The sequence below is a fragment of the Mastacembelus armatus genome, chromosome 12 (genome assembly GCF_900324485.2).
Source record: "Mastacembelus armatus chromosome 12, fMasArm1.2, whole genome shotgun sequence".
NCBI classification, from domain to species: Eukaryota; Metazoa; Chordata; class Actinopteri; order Synbranchiformes; family Mastacembelidae; genus Mastacembelus; species Mastacembelus armatus.
Genome location: NC_046644.1, coordinates 570,528 through 586,391, shown reverse-complemented (window position 1 = coordinate 586,391; position 15,864 = coordinate 570,528). Strand labels below are relative to the sequence as shown.

General features: G+C 43.7%; 1 protein-coding gene across 1 annotated transcript; it reads left to right on the top strand.

Annotated features, from left to right (window-relative positions):
• Positions 1 to 7,829: 7,829 nt before the first annotated feature.
• LOC113124293 (dnaJ homolog subfamily C member 25-like) lies at positions 7,830 to 12,985 on the top strand. The gene is made up of 5 exons (XM_026296917.2): positions 7,830 to 8,227; positions 9,208 to 9,360; positions 9,857 to 10,227; positions 11,017 to 11,116; positions 11,314 to 12,985. Exons 1-5 carry the CDS (start codon positions 7,883 to 7,885, stop codon positions 11,434 to 11,436), a joined length of 1,092 nt encoding a protein of 363 aa, XP_026152702.1. The 5' UTR covers positions 7,830 to 7,882; the 3' UTR covers positions 11,437 to 12,985.
• The last annotated feature ends 2,879 nt before the right edge of the window (positions 12,986 to 15,864 follow it).

Genomic DNA, 15,864 nt, shown 5'->3' with positions numbered 1-15,864 from the left:
CCAATTTTTGCACATTCGGACGTTTTGTGGAGCGTTTTAGCTGGCGGAGCAGCTGCGCTTCTCAGAAAGCGCAAACGCGGGAAGCGCGCTGGTGCGCTGGTGAAACTTCGTCAGCGCGGCCTCAGGACAGCGCTGCCCAGCATACACCTGGCGAATCTCCGCTCGCTACCCAACAAGATGGACGAAATACACCTGCTTATCCGGATAAACAAGGACTTTTCGAACTCTGCTGCTCTGTGTTTCACGGAGACCTGGCTTAATGGAGCCATACCGGACAGCGCGCTCCATCTGCCCGGATTCCAGCTGATCAGAGCGGACCGCAACTCAGACGCAACGGGGAAATCGCGCGGTGGTGGGACATGCTTTTACATCAATGAGAGGTGGTGTACAGATGCAACAGTGTTGAAGAAGATCTGCTGTCCTGACCTGGAAGCACTTTTCATTAACTGTAAACCCTTCTACTCACCGCGGGAGTTTTCCTCGTGCGTTCTGGTCAGTGTTTACATTCCCCCGCAAGCGCGCGTGTGCGACGCGCTGCATCAGCTGGCTGAGGAGATCGCAAACACGGAGCAGCAACACCCGGACTCTGTTTTTATCATCCTCGGAGACTTTAATAAAGCACACTTGAGCCACGAACTGCCAAAATTCAGGCAGCACATCAAGTGCCCCACCAGAGAGGGGAATACTCTGGACCACTGCTACACCACAATAAAGGATGCATATCACGCCGTCCCCAGAGCAGCTTTAGGACTCTCTGACCACTGTCTGGTCCACCTCATACCAACATACAGGCAAAAGCTTAAATCTGCTAAGCCTGTAGTGAGAACTGTCAAGAGATGGACCAGGGAAACAGAGCAGGAGCTACAGGCCTGCTTTGAATGCACTGACTGGAGTGTTTTTCAAGCTGCTGCCACAAACCTGGATGAACTCACGGACTCTGTTACATCTTACATCAGTTTCTGTGAGGACATGTGCATTCCCACCCGGACCTTCTTAACATACAACAACGACAAACCATGGTTCTCTGGAAAACTCAGACAGCTTCGTAAAGCCAAAGGAGATGCCTACAGAAGTGGTGATCGGGTCTTGTATAATCAGGCCAGGAACACACTGAATAAGGAGATCAGAGCAGCTAAGAGGAGCTACTCCAAAAAGCTGGAAAACCAGTTTACAGCTAACGACTCTGCTTCAGTGTGGAGAGGCCTGAGGACAATAACCAACTATAGGACTCCATCCTCCTCCTCAATAGGCAATCAAACGCTGGTGAACGATCTGAATGAGTTTTATTGCAGATTTGAATCACCCCCCACCCGCTCTGATTGTCCTCCAGAGCAACCATTAACACCTCCATCCATCAACCCCCTCTCCCCCGCTCTGATACTTCAGACCAGTGTGGACGATGTGTGTCGGCTCTTCAGGAAGCAGAAGAGAAGGAAAGCACCAGGACCAGATGGGGTTTCACCATCATGCCTCAGAACCTGTGCTGACCAGCTGGCTCCCATCTTCTCTCTGATCTTCAACAGATCACTGGAGCTGTGTGAAGTCCCTGCATGCTTCAAACGCTCCACCATCATTCCCATCCCCAAGAAGCCAAAAATCACAGGACTCAACGACTACAGACCAGTGGCTCTGACATCCGTGGTCATGAAGTCCTTTGAAAGACTGGTGTTGGCCCATCTGAAGAACGTCACTGGACCCTTCCTGGACCCCCTGCAGTTTGCCTACCGATCCAATCGGTCCGTGGATGATGCAGTCAATATGGGGCTGCACTACATCCTGCAACATCTGGACAAACCAGGGACTTATGTAAGGATTCTGTTTGTGGACTTCAGCTCAGCATTCAACACCATCATCCCATCACTCCTCCAGAATAAACTCTCCCAGCTCTCTGTTCCTGACTCCACCTGTCAGTGGATTACAAGCTTCCTGACGGATAGGCAACAGCTAGTGAGGATGGGGAAATTTACTTCTGGCTCCCGCATCACCAGCACCGGCGCCCCCCAGGGGTGTGTTCTCTCCCCACTGCTCTTCTCCCTCTACACAAACGACTGCACCTCCTGTGACTCCTCTGTGAAACTCCTGAAGTTTGCAGATGACACCACTGTCATTGGTCTCATCCAGGACGGTGAAGAGTCTGCATACAGACAGGAGGTGGAGCAGCTGGCTCGCTGGTGCAGTCACAACAACTTGGAGCTAAACACGCTCAAAACAGTGGAGATGGTTGTGGACTTCAGGAGAAATGCCCCCACCCACCCCCCTCTCACCATTATGAACAGCACTGTGGCACTAGTGGAGTCATTCAGGTTCCTGGGCACCACCATCTCTCAGGACCTGAAGTGGAACTTCCACATCGACTCCATCACGAAGAAGGCCCAGCAGAGGTTGTACTTCCTGCGCCAGCTGAAGAAGTTCAACCTTCCACAGACGCTGCTGACCCAGTTCTACTCAGCGGTCATCGAGTCGGTCCTGTGCTCCTCCATCACTGTCTGGTTTAGTTCTGCCTCTAAATCAGACATCCGAAGACTTCAGAGGACAGTCCGGACCGCTGAGAAGATCATCGGTGTTACCCTACCCACCCTCCAAGTCCTGTTCACCTCCAGAGTGAGAAAAAGAGCTCGGAAAATCACTCTGGATGCCACCCACCCGAGTCACCACCTCTTCCAGCTCTTACCGTCTGGCCGGCGCTTCAGAGCTCCAAACATCAAGACAGCCCGGCACAAAGGAAGCTTCTTCCCTCAGGCCATCCAACTCTTAAACTCGTAGCTCTCCACCATTCCCTTCCACCACCTGCACTATGACACTTGCACCTTCTTGCTCTTTGCACACCAATTAGTTCCCCTTTCATCCTGTTTCTCAGGTTATCTGTGCATTTTTCTCTTAGTCTTTTAGTTTTTTGTAGCATTTCTGTAGCATTTATGTTTACTGTTTGACCCTTTGTAGCATTTGTATTTATGTCTGTTTGCACTGGAGTACCCCCCCCCCCCCCCCCCGTACCAAAACAAATTCCTTGTGTGTGTGTGTGTGCACACTCACTTGGCAATAAAGCTCATTCTGATTCTGATTCTGATTCTGACTGCCCGAGGACCATCGGTGCACTGAGCCCCCCCCCCCCCCCCCCTCTCCCACCTCATGTATATTCCACCATTGAATGTTACTAACCTTGTGCTCTCTCTCTCCCCTAGTTTGTGCTCTCTCCCTCTCTCTCTGTTCTCTCTGTACCTTCTGCATGTGTCCCTGGTCCTGGAGCTGTTTATCGCTGATGTGCAGTTACTGGCCCCACCAACTTGCAGTGTCTATTTGTTGTTTATTGTTGCTGTTCTTTTCTCTCTGCTCTATCCACTCACCCCAACCGGTCGAGGCAGATGGCCGCCCAAACTGAGTCCGGTTCTGCTGGAGGTTTTTTTTTTCTTCCGTTAAAGGGAGTTTTTTCCTCTCCACTGTCGCCAAGTGCTTGCTCATAAGGGAATTGTTGGGTTCTTAGTTTTAGTTTTTGTAAAGTGCCTTGAGATGATTTGTATTGTGATTTGGCGCTATACAAATAAAATTGAATTGAATTGAATTTCTAAATTTTTTTTCTAATGGTTTGTTTGTTTGGACAGGTCAGTGGTTCCTTCATGGAATTTATTCCAAAAACAGCCTGTACTGGAACAGGAGAGGTGGATAATAATTGATTTTTGTTTGTGATACAACAGGAAGCAATGACGAATACATCCCAAAAACAATAAGTACGGAGGGGGACAAAGTGTAGTTTGTTAAGTTTTGATAGCTTTCATTTTCATTTATAAAACAATATTTAAGTGTATAAATGGCCTTGCCCCTTATGTAATCTGTAAATTGATACAAAAACAAGAGTGATTGTGTGAAGACGAGGCAGTCAATCATCTTTTTCAGTAATAGATTCACAATTATGGAACACGATACACAATAGATTTAAAATTACAATCAGAGCTCTTCGTTTTTTCGACAAAGCTGAAATAGCGAAGTGAAGTTTAAATTGTCTCACTTATGCAAGGTGTCATACATTTTATGTTTGTGACATTGCAAGAGTTGCACAATATGTCAATATGGCATTTGTGATAATGCTGACATTATGTACAATATATACACACAGATACCTGTACATACACATGCTTATTCCTATTTTGCATTTGTTCTGTTACTCTGTGATGATTGTTTGTTATTGCTTGGATGTGCTGATTTTATATAAAAGCTTAACCAAGCACAGGGGCTTCTTGCTATATGCTCTATGTACACTGCAGCTTTTGCCTGCATGCAACAATGTCAGTGTACTGTCCCTGAAAATCAAACAAACAAATAAATGAAAATCTAATGTTAAGTAATAGGGGCAACACGATGTTTTAGTGGTTAGCAGTGTTGCCTCACAGCAAGAAGGTTCTTGGTTTGAAACCCGACAGTGTGGAATTTGCATGTTCTCCCTGTGCTTGCGTGGGTTTTCTCCAGGTACACCGGTTTCCTCCCACAATCCAAAAACATGTATGTCAGGTTGATTGGTGACTCTAAATTGCCCATAGGAGTGAGAGCTGGGATAGGCTCCAGCAGATCCCTGTGACCCTGGTTAGAATCAGAATCAGAATCAGAATGAGCTTTATTGCCAAGTGTGTGAGCACACACACACAAGGAATTTGTTTAGGTACAGGGGGGTACTCCAGTGCAAACAGACATAGATACAAATGCTACAAGGGGTAAAAAATTAGGAATACTAATAATAATAATAAATATAGCTGCAAGCGGCGATGAACAGCCCCCGCCATGACCCGCTGCGTTCCCCTGTAACCACCTGTGACCGTCTATTACAGGCCGTGACCAGCCCCTGGTGCCGACGTCAAACTGTGTAGCCAATGATTTCAGTGGGAGCCATTTTTACAGCTTGAGCACATGACACCATTCTGTGTCACCATAGAGTTACATTGGACAGAATTCTCAATGAAAATATATGGTGGATTTCGGTCATCGCCAAGGCAACACCATTGAAAATAGGGCATGGGTGTTATTGACTTTTTTGATCAGGATGCCCTAAAGGATTTTTGTGCCAAATTTAAATGAGAACAGGATTTTGAGCTGGAAAACCATGTTTCCAGTCACCTCAGGTGAGAGCCAAAATTTAGTTTGTCAGAACTGTACCTAATTTGGCAGAAAAATCCTACAGGACGTCCCGATCAAAAATGCCAACAAGACCCATGCTCTATTTTCCACGCTGTTGCCTTGGTGATGTCAGACAGCCACCATTGTTTTTCAATGAGAGATCTACACGGTGAGATGAAAATGCATGGAGAGCCAAAATTTAGTTTGTCAGAACTGTACCAAACATGGCTTAAAAATCCATTAGGGCACCCTGATCAAAAAAGCGTCATCCTATATTTTCCACACTGTTTCCGTGGTGATGACTGAGATGTTTTAAACTTAAAAATGCAATAGCTGAATAAATGTCTGCATTTGTGTGTCTGTATCACTGTGGCTGCAGAAATGTGCCCTCTGCAGCAGTTGACAAAATCACACACCTCACCTTCTTCTGCTCTCATTTAAAGGGCTCCCAGTGAGGTGACTGGAACCACAGTTTGACCATGGCATTGATTAAATTTTGTGGTTTTCTGAGAGGCAATACTCTTTTAACTGCTGTGTTATGAAAAATGTGACTTTCTGGTCCCAACTGTGGCCTCTGGAAAATCCCCCACCTCAGCTTTGCTAGTCCTGTCAAATGAAAATTTACAATGATAAATGTGTAGGTTTGCTCGTCTGTATGTGGCCACAGGTGTGCGAAGTGGTGTGTGTGGCTGAATGCATTTGTTAATGTCTTAATATGTGTGTCTGTGTGTTTTTGTGTCTCAGTATATCTGGATATGTGCATCTGTGATTACAACTGCTGCTTTGGTTACCATGGAGATGTAAAGTTTCAGTGTCTGTCTGTTAGACAAACATTGACCGGAAAAAATCCCCCACCTTTCCGGCTCTGAATCCTGCTCTCGTTTTGAAGGGCTCCTGGTGAGCCGCTTCAGTCGGGACGAGCGGTTCGACCACTCGCTCGCTCGCGCCGGCGGTTTGCTGAGGGTGGCAGTCCGCTGGGGGAGGCGGTGCGCTCGAGGCGAGGGCCGCTCATCGCCGCTTGCAGCTATATTTAGGCACGAGCAAGGACCAAAGGTCTTATAATCGCTCAACATGCAAGGGACGAATAAGCGGGGGGGGGGGCGGTTTTAGGCATCGTCTAGCGTCTACCCGCACCCCACCATGACGTTACTGGGCATTAGACCTTTCCGAAAATGTATATATTATTATTGACAGGTGGCCTTGGGCCTGGAAATCGTTAGGATTATTTGTCTTCCCTATTATTATTATTTTTCTCCGAAACAACCTCAAATTTGACCCCCTGAACGTGTGTGAAAACTCACCAAAATTTGCATGCCACTCAAGAGTTGCGTGAAAATTTCATATTTTATGGGTTTCATAAATGACCGCAAAAGAATGGCTCTTCGGCTCCCCCGACAAAAATCAAAATACATTACGTCAATGAGAGGTCACTTTACAGTTTTTTCATCGTACAGTCACCAAACCTGGCACATCTCTTCTTCATGTCAGGCCAAGCAAAAAAGCTTATCGTGTCGAGGTCATGTGACCAACAGGAAGTCCACCAGCTGGGAGTTTATCTTGAGGTCATTGAGTTCGTTGATTTTGCTCACCTCGAACTTGAAAGAACTACTCCTTTTGACCGATTGAGCTCATTTTTGGCCAGCATCACATAGACCCATGGGGCTGCAAAAGTTACCCAAATTTTGTGAATAAGTTTTACGGTTTTCCTTTGGCGGGCATGGCAAGTTGATGCAGGTTGCCATCGGAGAGGCCACCATTTCTTCAACTTGTAATAACTCTCACACGCATTGTTGGATTTGAATCGGACCAATTGATGAATTGTAATCCCTGCCGCCCTGAACCCATTGGATTAAATCAAATAAATCAAAATAGGCCCAATAGCTCCCCCTGTATAACGATTTGAAAATTGCCATCCAAAACACTTTGTCAGAATTGTACTAAATTTGGCACAGACATCCTTTAGGGCATCCTGATCATAAAAGCCAATTGGACCCATGCCCTGTTTTCAAGGCTGTTGCCTTGGCGATGACCAAATCTCGCCATTCATTTCCAATGGGAATTTTACAAAATGTTCAGGTTTTGTCAGAACTGTACCAAATTTGGCACAGACCTCCGCGGGGTCTACTTGGGGGGGGGGGGGTCTCCACGGGGGGCGGCCTCCACGGGGGGCGGCCAATTCTTGGGGGGTAGTCAATTCGAGGGGGGCGCTCAGGGAGGCTGTCCATTTAAGGGGGCGCACAGGGGGGGGAACTCGGGGGCAGGTGGTCTCCTCAGGGGGGTGGTCCGTTCAGGGGAGGCGCTTGGGGAGACTGTTCGTTCGGGGAGGAGGTTCGTTAGGGGACGCGGTTCGCTCGTGGGGGCAGTGCGTCAGGGGAGGCGGTGCGCTCGAGGCGAGGGCCGCTTATCGCCGCTTGCTATTATTACTGTTATTAAATTATTATTATTATTATTATTATTGGGTTTAGGGGTGCTGAGATTACATTTTAGTGTGATTCAGCTCCACTGAAAAGACGACAATTACTAATACATTTCATCATTTCAGTATAAATACAGAATTGGAGCCAGTTTCCGACTTCTTCCCAAATTTATCCAAAACCTACAGGAAAACTAGTGAATGTTTTACCAGGTGTCTACCAAAGGGTATGATAGTGATTTTTATTTAAACAGCTTTAAAACATCGACTGATGTCGTGTAATCCTTCCGTTCCGGCGCGTACTGATGATGTCGGCAGCCTGCGACAGGACCACCTGGGCTTGGAGGTGGCACCATCGGAGGCCAGATGGCGATGGCTGAGTCCACGGAACAGAGCTGCGGCTGTCGCAGAGGCTTTTCTGGGTGTCCCCGGGCAGTGAGGTCATGGTGGTGCCTGGCGCTGCTCCTGTTGTCCGTGCCGACGGTCACGGCGCTGGTGGAGGGCCTTTACTGCGGCAGGGAAGTCTGCTATGACGTGCTCGGCGTTACCCGGGAGGCCTCCAAAGCGGAGATCGCCCGTGCTTACCGGCAGCTGGCTCGCCGGTACCACCCGGACCGTTTCAGGCCGGGGGAGCCCGGTACCGAGGGGGAGACCCAGGAGTCCGCTCAAAAGAAGTTCCTCCTCATCGCGACCGCCTACGAAACGTTAAAGGTTGGTCTGTAAAAGTCTAAAGACATAGTTAATATAGTTCTATTATTATAGTTATTCCAGCAGGATGTTACTGCTGCACACTGTGCCCAACAGTAAGCGTTTACCTCCCACATATAGTGCTTGTTTACGTGTTTTATTTCCACAGCCTTCCTGCTGTGGTATGAAATAATCTTTATAAAATGATTTGTTATACCAGCATAATGACCTGCTGCCCGTTTTGTTCTTCACTGTTATTCTAAAGAGATCCTTGACATGTGTTTAGCAAGCCATGAGAAAGTGAAATATTTTCTGTCTCGTCCTTTCACCAGCTATAATTGTCTGTTCACCTCCTCTGGTATCTCTTTAACATGCATTGTGATTTCTGGTCGGCTACCAGGACACACATAAACACACATAAACTGAGAAAGCAAGTTGATCAGTTAAAAGCATTAATAACATTAAAGTTTCATATGCTGCAGTTTGACTGCTACACAAATGAAGACCACACACAATGGACACAATATAACATGCATGGAAATCCTGTGCGTTCCCCAAAATATATGTATATTTGATTTGGCAGTGCCAGAGCAGGTGTTGAAAGACTGCAATGTATACAGTCAAAGCTACACTCACAAAAAATGTATGTCAGCAGAGCATTTAATAAGTCACACACAGTCAGACACATTTGTCTTTTGTTTTCAGAAAAAATACAGCTTGTATTACGGAATGACGGCCTTGCATGGCTCACTTACATTTTCCCTACTCTAAGTAATGTACATGCAGATGTTCAAAAGACAAATTTAGTTTCTGTGTGCAATGGGGAAAGTGCCACATTGATTGGCTCTTTCACAGAACTTTCACCTAAAAACTGGGACAAGAGTGTGCCTGAGATGAAAACAGCATAGAGCTATTAACAGAAACAGGCCAAGTGAAAAGACACACCCCATAGGTCTCCATGAATACAAGCAATAAGAGAAATAAAGTCTCATCTGTGCATGCAGGATGAGGACACTCGGCGAGACTACGATTACATGCTGGACCATCCTGAGGAGTATTATCAACACTACTATGCCTACTACCGCCGACAGCTCACACCCAAAGTAGACGTCAGAGTCGTCATCCTGGTCACTATCTGTGCCATCTCTATCTTCCAGGTGCGATCATGGTCTCTAACAGGTTCAGAAAACTACCAGCAGATTCTAAAATGAGCATTCTCCATATTTTCAACTAGTTTTGCTAGACCACAGATGGACCATGTGGGAACTTTTTTAGTCAAACTGAGTTTTGACCCTTGACTGCCTTTATAAATAGTATTGTACAGGTGTGAAACAGGCAGATAACCAGTCAGTTTGGGGTTGATGGAAGGTGTACTTTCTTACTTCTGCTGGAGCTTTATGTCCAGTCATTGTGCTAAGCCACATATAAACTTCTCATCTGGCTCTGATGAAGAAACCAAGGTTTAACCAAGATTTCACTGTTCTTAAAAAATTACACTCCAGTCCTGATTTGACCATCTTATAAGCACCAAATGTGTATGCTACCCATTCAGACGCCCTCCATTTTTTCCATGTTAAGTTACAGCCTGATACTACAGTTGTTTGGCAATTGCCAGCTGTGAGGCATTCTTAATGCTCCCTGTTGTTCCCACAGTATTACAGCTGGCACAGCAGCTACAATGAGGCCATCAATTACCTGGTGACGGTACCCAAGTACCGTATCCAGGCCACAGAGATCGCCAAGCAACAGGGCCTCCTCAACCGCACCAAGGAGAAGGGAAAGAATCGCCGCTCCAAAGAGGAGATCCGGGAGCAGGAGGAGGAGGTCATTCGTGACATCATCAAAAACAAGATTGACATTAAAGGAGGCTACCAAAAGCCCAACCTGTCAGACATCCTGCTGTGTCAGATTGTGCTTTTCCCGTACTACCTGACTAACTACGTGGCCTGGTACGTGTCATGGATTTACCGCTTCACCATCTGCAGGGAGGAGTATGGGGATGAGGAGAAGCTCTATCTCATCAGGTCAGTTTTTTTTTTTTTTTCATTCAGGGTGTCCGCGGATCCTTAAAAAGTCTTAAATTCCATATTATAAAACTAAGGCCTTAATTAGCATTAAAATGTCTTAAATTCGTGTTTCAAAGGTCTTAAAATGAAATCTAACCGACCCCATAAGGAAGATTTTATTTTCATCTTGAAATCAATTTGAAATCCTTTCGTGTATTTGTTACGCAGAACGAAATAGGCGGAACCAACTAAAATACGTGTTTGAGGGGAGTTCATTTAACATATGCTTTCCGGCAGCTGCGTGAACCGCGGGAAAGTCTCAGCTCTGTCTTTTGCCATGGGTAAATGTAAATTTAATGACAATTGGTTACAAAACCCTAATTTTGGTTAAGTCCAGTTAGTAGCAACGTGTTCGAGGTCCGGTGCAGGCTGTGCAAAAAAAATGTAAAACTTGGAACAATGGGTATTAAAGCTTTGGAGACCCACAAGCGGTGTGAATAAGACAAAGCGGCTGCGGAAACCTGTCGGAAAACACCTGGCATTTTATTTTTGTTTTACTCAATAAATCAAACGGTGTGTAAACAGTTTAGAACAATAAACAGTGTTATGGGAATTGGTTGTATTGTGTGATGTTTTATTTTATTTCTACAAAATTGGTCTTAAATGTTATTCTGCGTGGTATTAAAAAGGTCTTGAAAAGTCTAAAATTTAGCTCTAGAAACCTGCAGATACCCTGTTCATTGGTCTGTGTGAGTGAATGAGATTTACCTACACGTTTATCCTTCTTTCCTCTGTCTAAACTCCCAGGAGGTACATGAAGATGTCGCAGTCTCAGTTTGACAGTCTGGATGAGAACATCAGACAGACGTTCCTGGAGAAACAGCTTTGGATCAAAGAAAACTACGAGGTTTGTGGCTGTGTCTTCGTCTTAATCACTCAATTTTCAACCACTTTATTTATTTATTATTATTCTTTGTACTCCCTCCTACACTGTACTCTTTCACCATTTTCATCTTTCCCTAATTACTCTCTTCCTTCAGATAGCCTGTCTTCAATTCAGTTAGAGTGTGTGTGGGTTGTAAACATTCCTTATGCATCTTTCAGATGTACAGAAAGCAGCAGGAGGAGGAAATGAAGGTGAAGATGGCGACTGACCCAAGGATGAAACGGTACCGCCGCTGGATGAAGAACGAGGGGCCGGGACGGCTGACATTCATCGATGACTGACAGCCAAGAGCTCTGGCGATACATGTGCCTCAGTGCCAGCATACACCAACAACACACGCCGTGCTGTGTGGAGAAATGCCTGTACAGAAAGATGAACTATATGCCTGTTTATATTGTGAGAGATATTTTCATAGTGGTCAAGGATGACTAAATGGAATAAACTGAACTGTGGATACAGATTTTTTACATCATGCAATTAATTTTTCTTAAACCAAGTTTATTTTGTTTTAACAAAATTTAATGATTCTCTCCCTTTTCAGAATTTCTCCCAACTGTTTTTCTCTCTTGGTTTTGTCCTGCTGATGAAATGGATGCATTAGTGTGTTTTGGTGCCCGAATTAATGTGAACCAAGAGCAAGGTGCCAGTTTGACTGCAACAGCTAGCAGTACTGTCAAAGTGTCCTTGGCCCTTGGCTAAGATGTCAGACCACCACCTGCACATACAGTGCATTCAGAAAGTATTCAGACCCCCTTGACTTTTTTCCAATTTTATGTTGCAGCCTGATACTACAGTTGTTTAAATTCATTTTTTGTTTTTTTCATTAATCACCCAGTGTGACAGAATGACAAAGTGAATACAGAACTTTATGTTTGTAAGTTTCTTAAAAAGGAAAAACTGAAATATCACATTTACAGTATTCAGACCCTTTGCAACAGCATGTGAGAATTAGCTCCTTGCTGAGATGTTTCTACACTGTGACTGGAGTCCACCTGTGGCAAATTAAAATGATTGGACTTGATTTGGAAAGACACACACCTCTCTATAGAATGCCTCACAGCTGGCAATTGCCAAACAACTGTAGTATCAGGCTGCAACATAACATGGAAAAAATGGAGGGCGTCTGAATGGGTAGCATACACATTTGGTGCTTATAAGATGGTCAAATCAGGACTGGAGTGTAATTTTTTAAGAACAGTGAAATCTTGGTTAAACCTTGGTTTCTTCATCAGGGCCAGATGAGAAGTGTATATGTGGCTTAGCACAAAGACTGGACATAAAGCTCCACCAGAATTAAGAAAGTACACCTTCCATCAACCCCAAACTGACTGGTTTCCATACTCTATCTACTCAACAGGAATAGAAATGTGAATAGAAGCATTGGCTGCATGTTTGCTAAGAAGAGGTGAATAAATGAAACTGATATCCTTCTCATCTGACTGATGATGACAGCATGTTCTTTTGCTACCTTTAACAGTAAAAAGATCAGCTGTTAAAAAACACAAACTGAGGACACTATTTGGTACATGAGATGGTTTAATCAGATGTTCTGCAGAAATTTTCTCTTCTGATGTTTTCAAAGCTTCTTTTTTTTTCAGAAAAGAGAAAGAGTAAAAAGAGAGGAGTGCATTACTGTGTATATTGAAGCCAAAGTCACAGCTGCAACTATCTGTAAATTGTGCAACAGCAGATGTCTATCAGCCAGGGAGTGTGGTTTCTGGTCTGTCTCATGAAAAGTATCCGTATTATTTATTGATTCCATGTCTCATTTGTCATTTTGTTGTCATTCTGGTGTTAAGGAGGCATTAAAGTCATGCTGTAACTACATGGTCATGCTGCCTATGATATGAACAAAGGAGATTTTTTGTTTAAAAGTGCTTTCTAAAATGTTCCAGCAGGACTTAAAGCTGTTCTCTCAACACCGATTGTACTGTACAGTCACAGCTTAGGCACTGTAATTAGGCACCACAGACCCATCCAGCTTTGGGGCTGCAGTCCCTTATGCTGACTCATCCTGAAAAATAGGAAAGACAACAAAATGCTGTGCAATGCAAGAAAAGTGCATTTTCATCTCAGGCTACAAAGATTTTGGAGCTTACAGCACCTCTAACTGCATTGTTAAAATAAAATACCTGAAAGCCATCCTGCAATGATTATTCAATTGACAAAAATACAGGTACAGAATTTATAATTGTTTAGTCATTTTAAGTCATGAAGAATAGATGTATCTGCTTCTAGCTTCTCCAGTGAGGATCTGCTGCTTTTCAGTTCTACATTGCAGTAAGTTAGATGGAACAAGAACTGGGAAATTGAGATTTCCTCCTTGCAGCCTAAACTAATTCAGTTCAGTTAGTACTGGTCAAAGGTTGTCTGTCTTTGTGTGTCTCTATGTGCCCCTTCGACGGACTGGTGACCTGTCCAGGGTGTACCCCTGCCTTTCACCCGAGAGAAGCTGGGATAGGCTCCAGCAGATACCCGTGACCCTGGCTTTCAGGAAAAAGCGGGTATTGAAAATGGATGGATGGATCGATAGTACTGGTCAATTGCAAATAGATTGATCAACAGTTTGTTTCAACACAAGTTCATTTTTAGTTCCAGCCCTGTAATCATTTTGGTCATGAATATTACATATACAGATTTTGGGTATAGTGTTGGATAAGAGCTGTACATATACAGATTTCTTAAATTGATACTGGGAATTTGTTCATTCACTTTCATTGCGTCTGAGATGAAGTTTACCTTGTGGCTGTCAGAGCTGGAGTCAGGATGTGGTCAGTCTGACTTAAAAACTAGAAGGAGGAAACAATTAGCCTGGCTCTGTCCAAACTTTAAACACTCCCACCCAAATGAACCATGGTGGAAAGAAAACAAATCATGCCCTATTAGATTTTCCATTAACAATAAAAATTATGAACATACATTTTAAAACATACAAAAGCAAACAATTCAAGGCAGAAGGATGATAGAGGGCCCAAGTCATTCCAACATTGACAAAAATCAGTTTTCATTGTAATAGCAAAATAAACTGACTGAATTGAACATAACCTTGCTGTGCATCAAATGTTTGTAACACATTATCTTATCATCCTTTAACGGTTATTTAATCAATCATTAACCAACCAATCACCCCAAAATGGTTAATGGTGCCCGTCGAGGTGAGGACACTCATACTGCTCCTTAATGAAAAACAAAACAGATACACAAGTGCAGATAACTACAGGCCGTCTGGAGGTATGCCTTTTTAGTGCTGTTATAATAAGAGCTGTAATCTGCCTCAGCAACTCAGGAACCACAGGAAGCACTCAGACTGAAGGTTTTACATAGTACTTTGTAAGTAAAGATGCACCAGAAGCTGTTACATTAAATACTCAATGGCAAATGCCAAAAGCTTTTTAACTAATGATATCTGATTGTTGTGAAGATTTATTCTAAAAATGTCTGACTGAACACCTAAAGTTGCAACTCTGTTTATCACTCATTGTAAAATCTTACAGTACAGTCAAATTGCAAATTTGAACACTTACCCTCAAACTACTATTGCAAGGCAGTACAGAACATGAGTTTATGCAAAACCTTCAGCCTTAAGTAAATCCAAATAAATCAAAATTACATTTGTGAAAAAACAAATTTGAAATTTCACTGGTGGTTAGTCTGTTTGTATACAAGACCCAACTGGCTGTGTCCTCTCTTACTGCATACATGCTGTCGAACAGAACAGATCATCTTTGTTGGTGTCTGACAGAAACATTGAGGAGTCTGTAATCTTTTGATTTGTATGTAAACACAAGTTTTTTTTCAGTAATAATTTTATCAACCAAGATACAGAAGTGATTGGGAATCACAGACCTCTGATGCTCAACACCTGAACTGTTGAAACTAAAAACTTGCTGCCTTGACCTGCCTTCCAAACTGAAAACTGTATGACTACAGATTTGTTTTGCTTGTTAGGTCTGCTGATATTTAAAAGTCCAACACACTCACAAACAGTCCAGGGAATATTGTATCTCTTCCTTTGAGATTTAAGGTGCATTTAACCATGTTTTTTGCTTCTTGAATCCACGGTGTTTCCATGACTTGTAACATTTAGCATTTATTACTGTGGTTGAAGTTCAAACGGGGGAAGAGGAAACCAAGAAACTGCAGATCCAGGTATTTGTCTCTAACAAACCATTTAACATTAAAACAAACTGCCAAGGATAAAAAGGCTTTGGCCAAGTTCCAGTTTTTTTTCTCTGTCCTTTTACTCCTTCATTGATGACTTAGAAAAGACAACACGAGTAAATCCAAAGGCTTTAGTGAAAACACAAGGAGGCTGTCCCATCGTCTTTAACAAACAACTTTACAACAGAAGGGGCTTTTGGCAATGATAAAAGCAAAAAGAAAATTCAGTTTTCAACTGCAGATGTCTAGGTGAGGATCTGTCCAACCTCTTCTTCAATGCTCGGTTGAAGTTGGTGAAAAGGAGCCAGTGTAGAACAATGTGCTGAAGCAATGTTTTGCCCTGTACAAAAACCAGCACAGAATCCAATTCCAGTTAACCTCCAACTGAACAGAAGGGAAAAATTAGGCTTTCAGACCTTTTCGATATTGTCCTCATTTCAAGACGACTCCTTGTGTGAGAACTAATTTTGTTTTTTTTGTTCATTTGTTTGAATTTTGTGACCCGCAGGTGTCCAAAGTTTTAGACTGCCTCAAAATTTTAATGGTTA

Excerpts from the sequence above, each read along its gene's own strand:
- LOC113124293 (XM_026296917.2), top strand. The coding sequence starts at position 7,883 with ATGGCGATGGCTGAGTCCACGGAACAGAGCTGCGGCTGTCGCAGAGGC. Across the intron at positions 9,361-9,856 it reads GTGCCATCTCTATCTTCCAG|TATTACAGCTGGCACAGCAG; the intron begins GTGCGATCATGG and ends TTGTTCCCACAG. Across the intron at positions 10,228-11,016 it reads GAGAAGCTCTATCTCATCAG|GAGGTACATGAAGATGTCGC; the intron begins GTCAGTTTTTTT and ends CTAAACTCCCAG.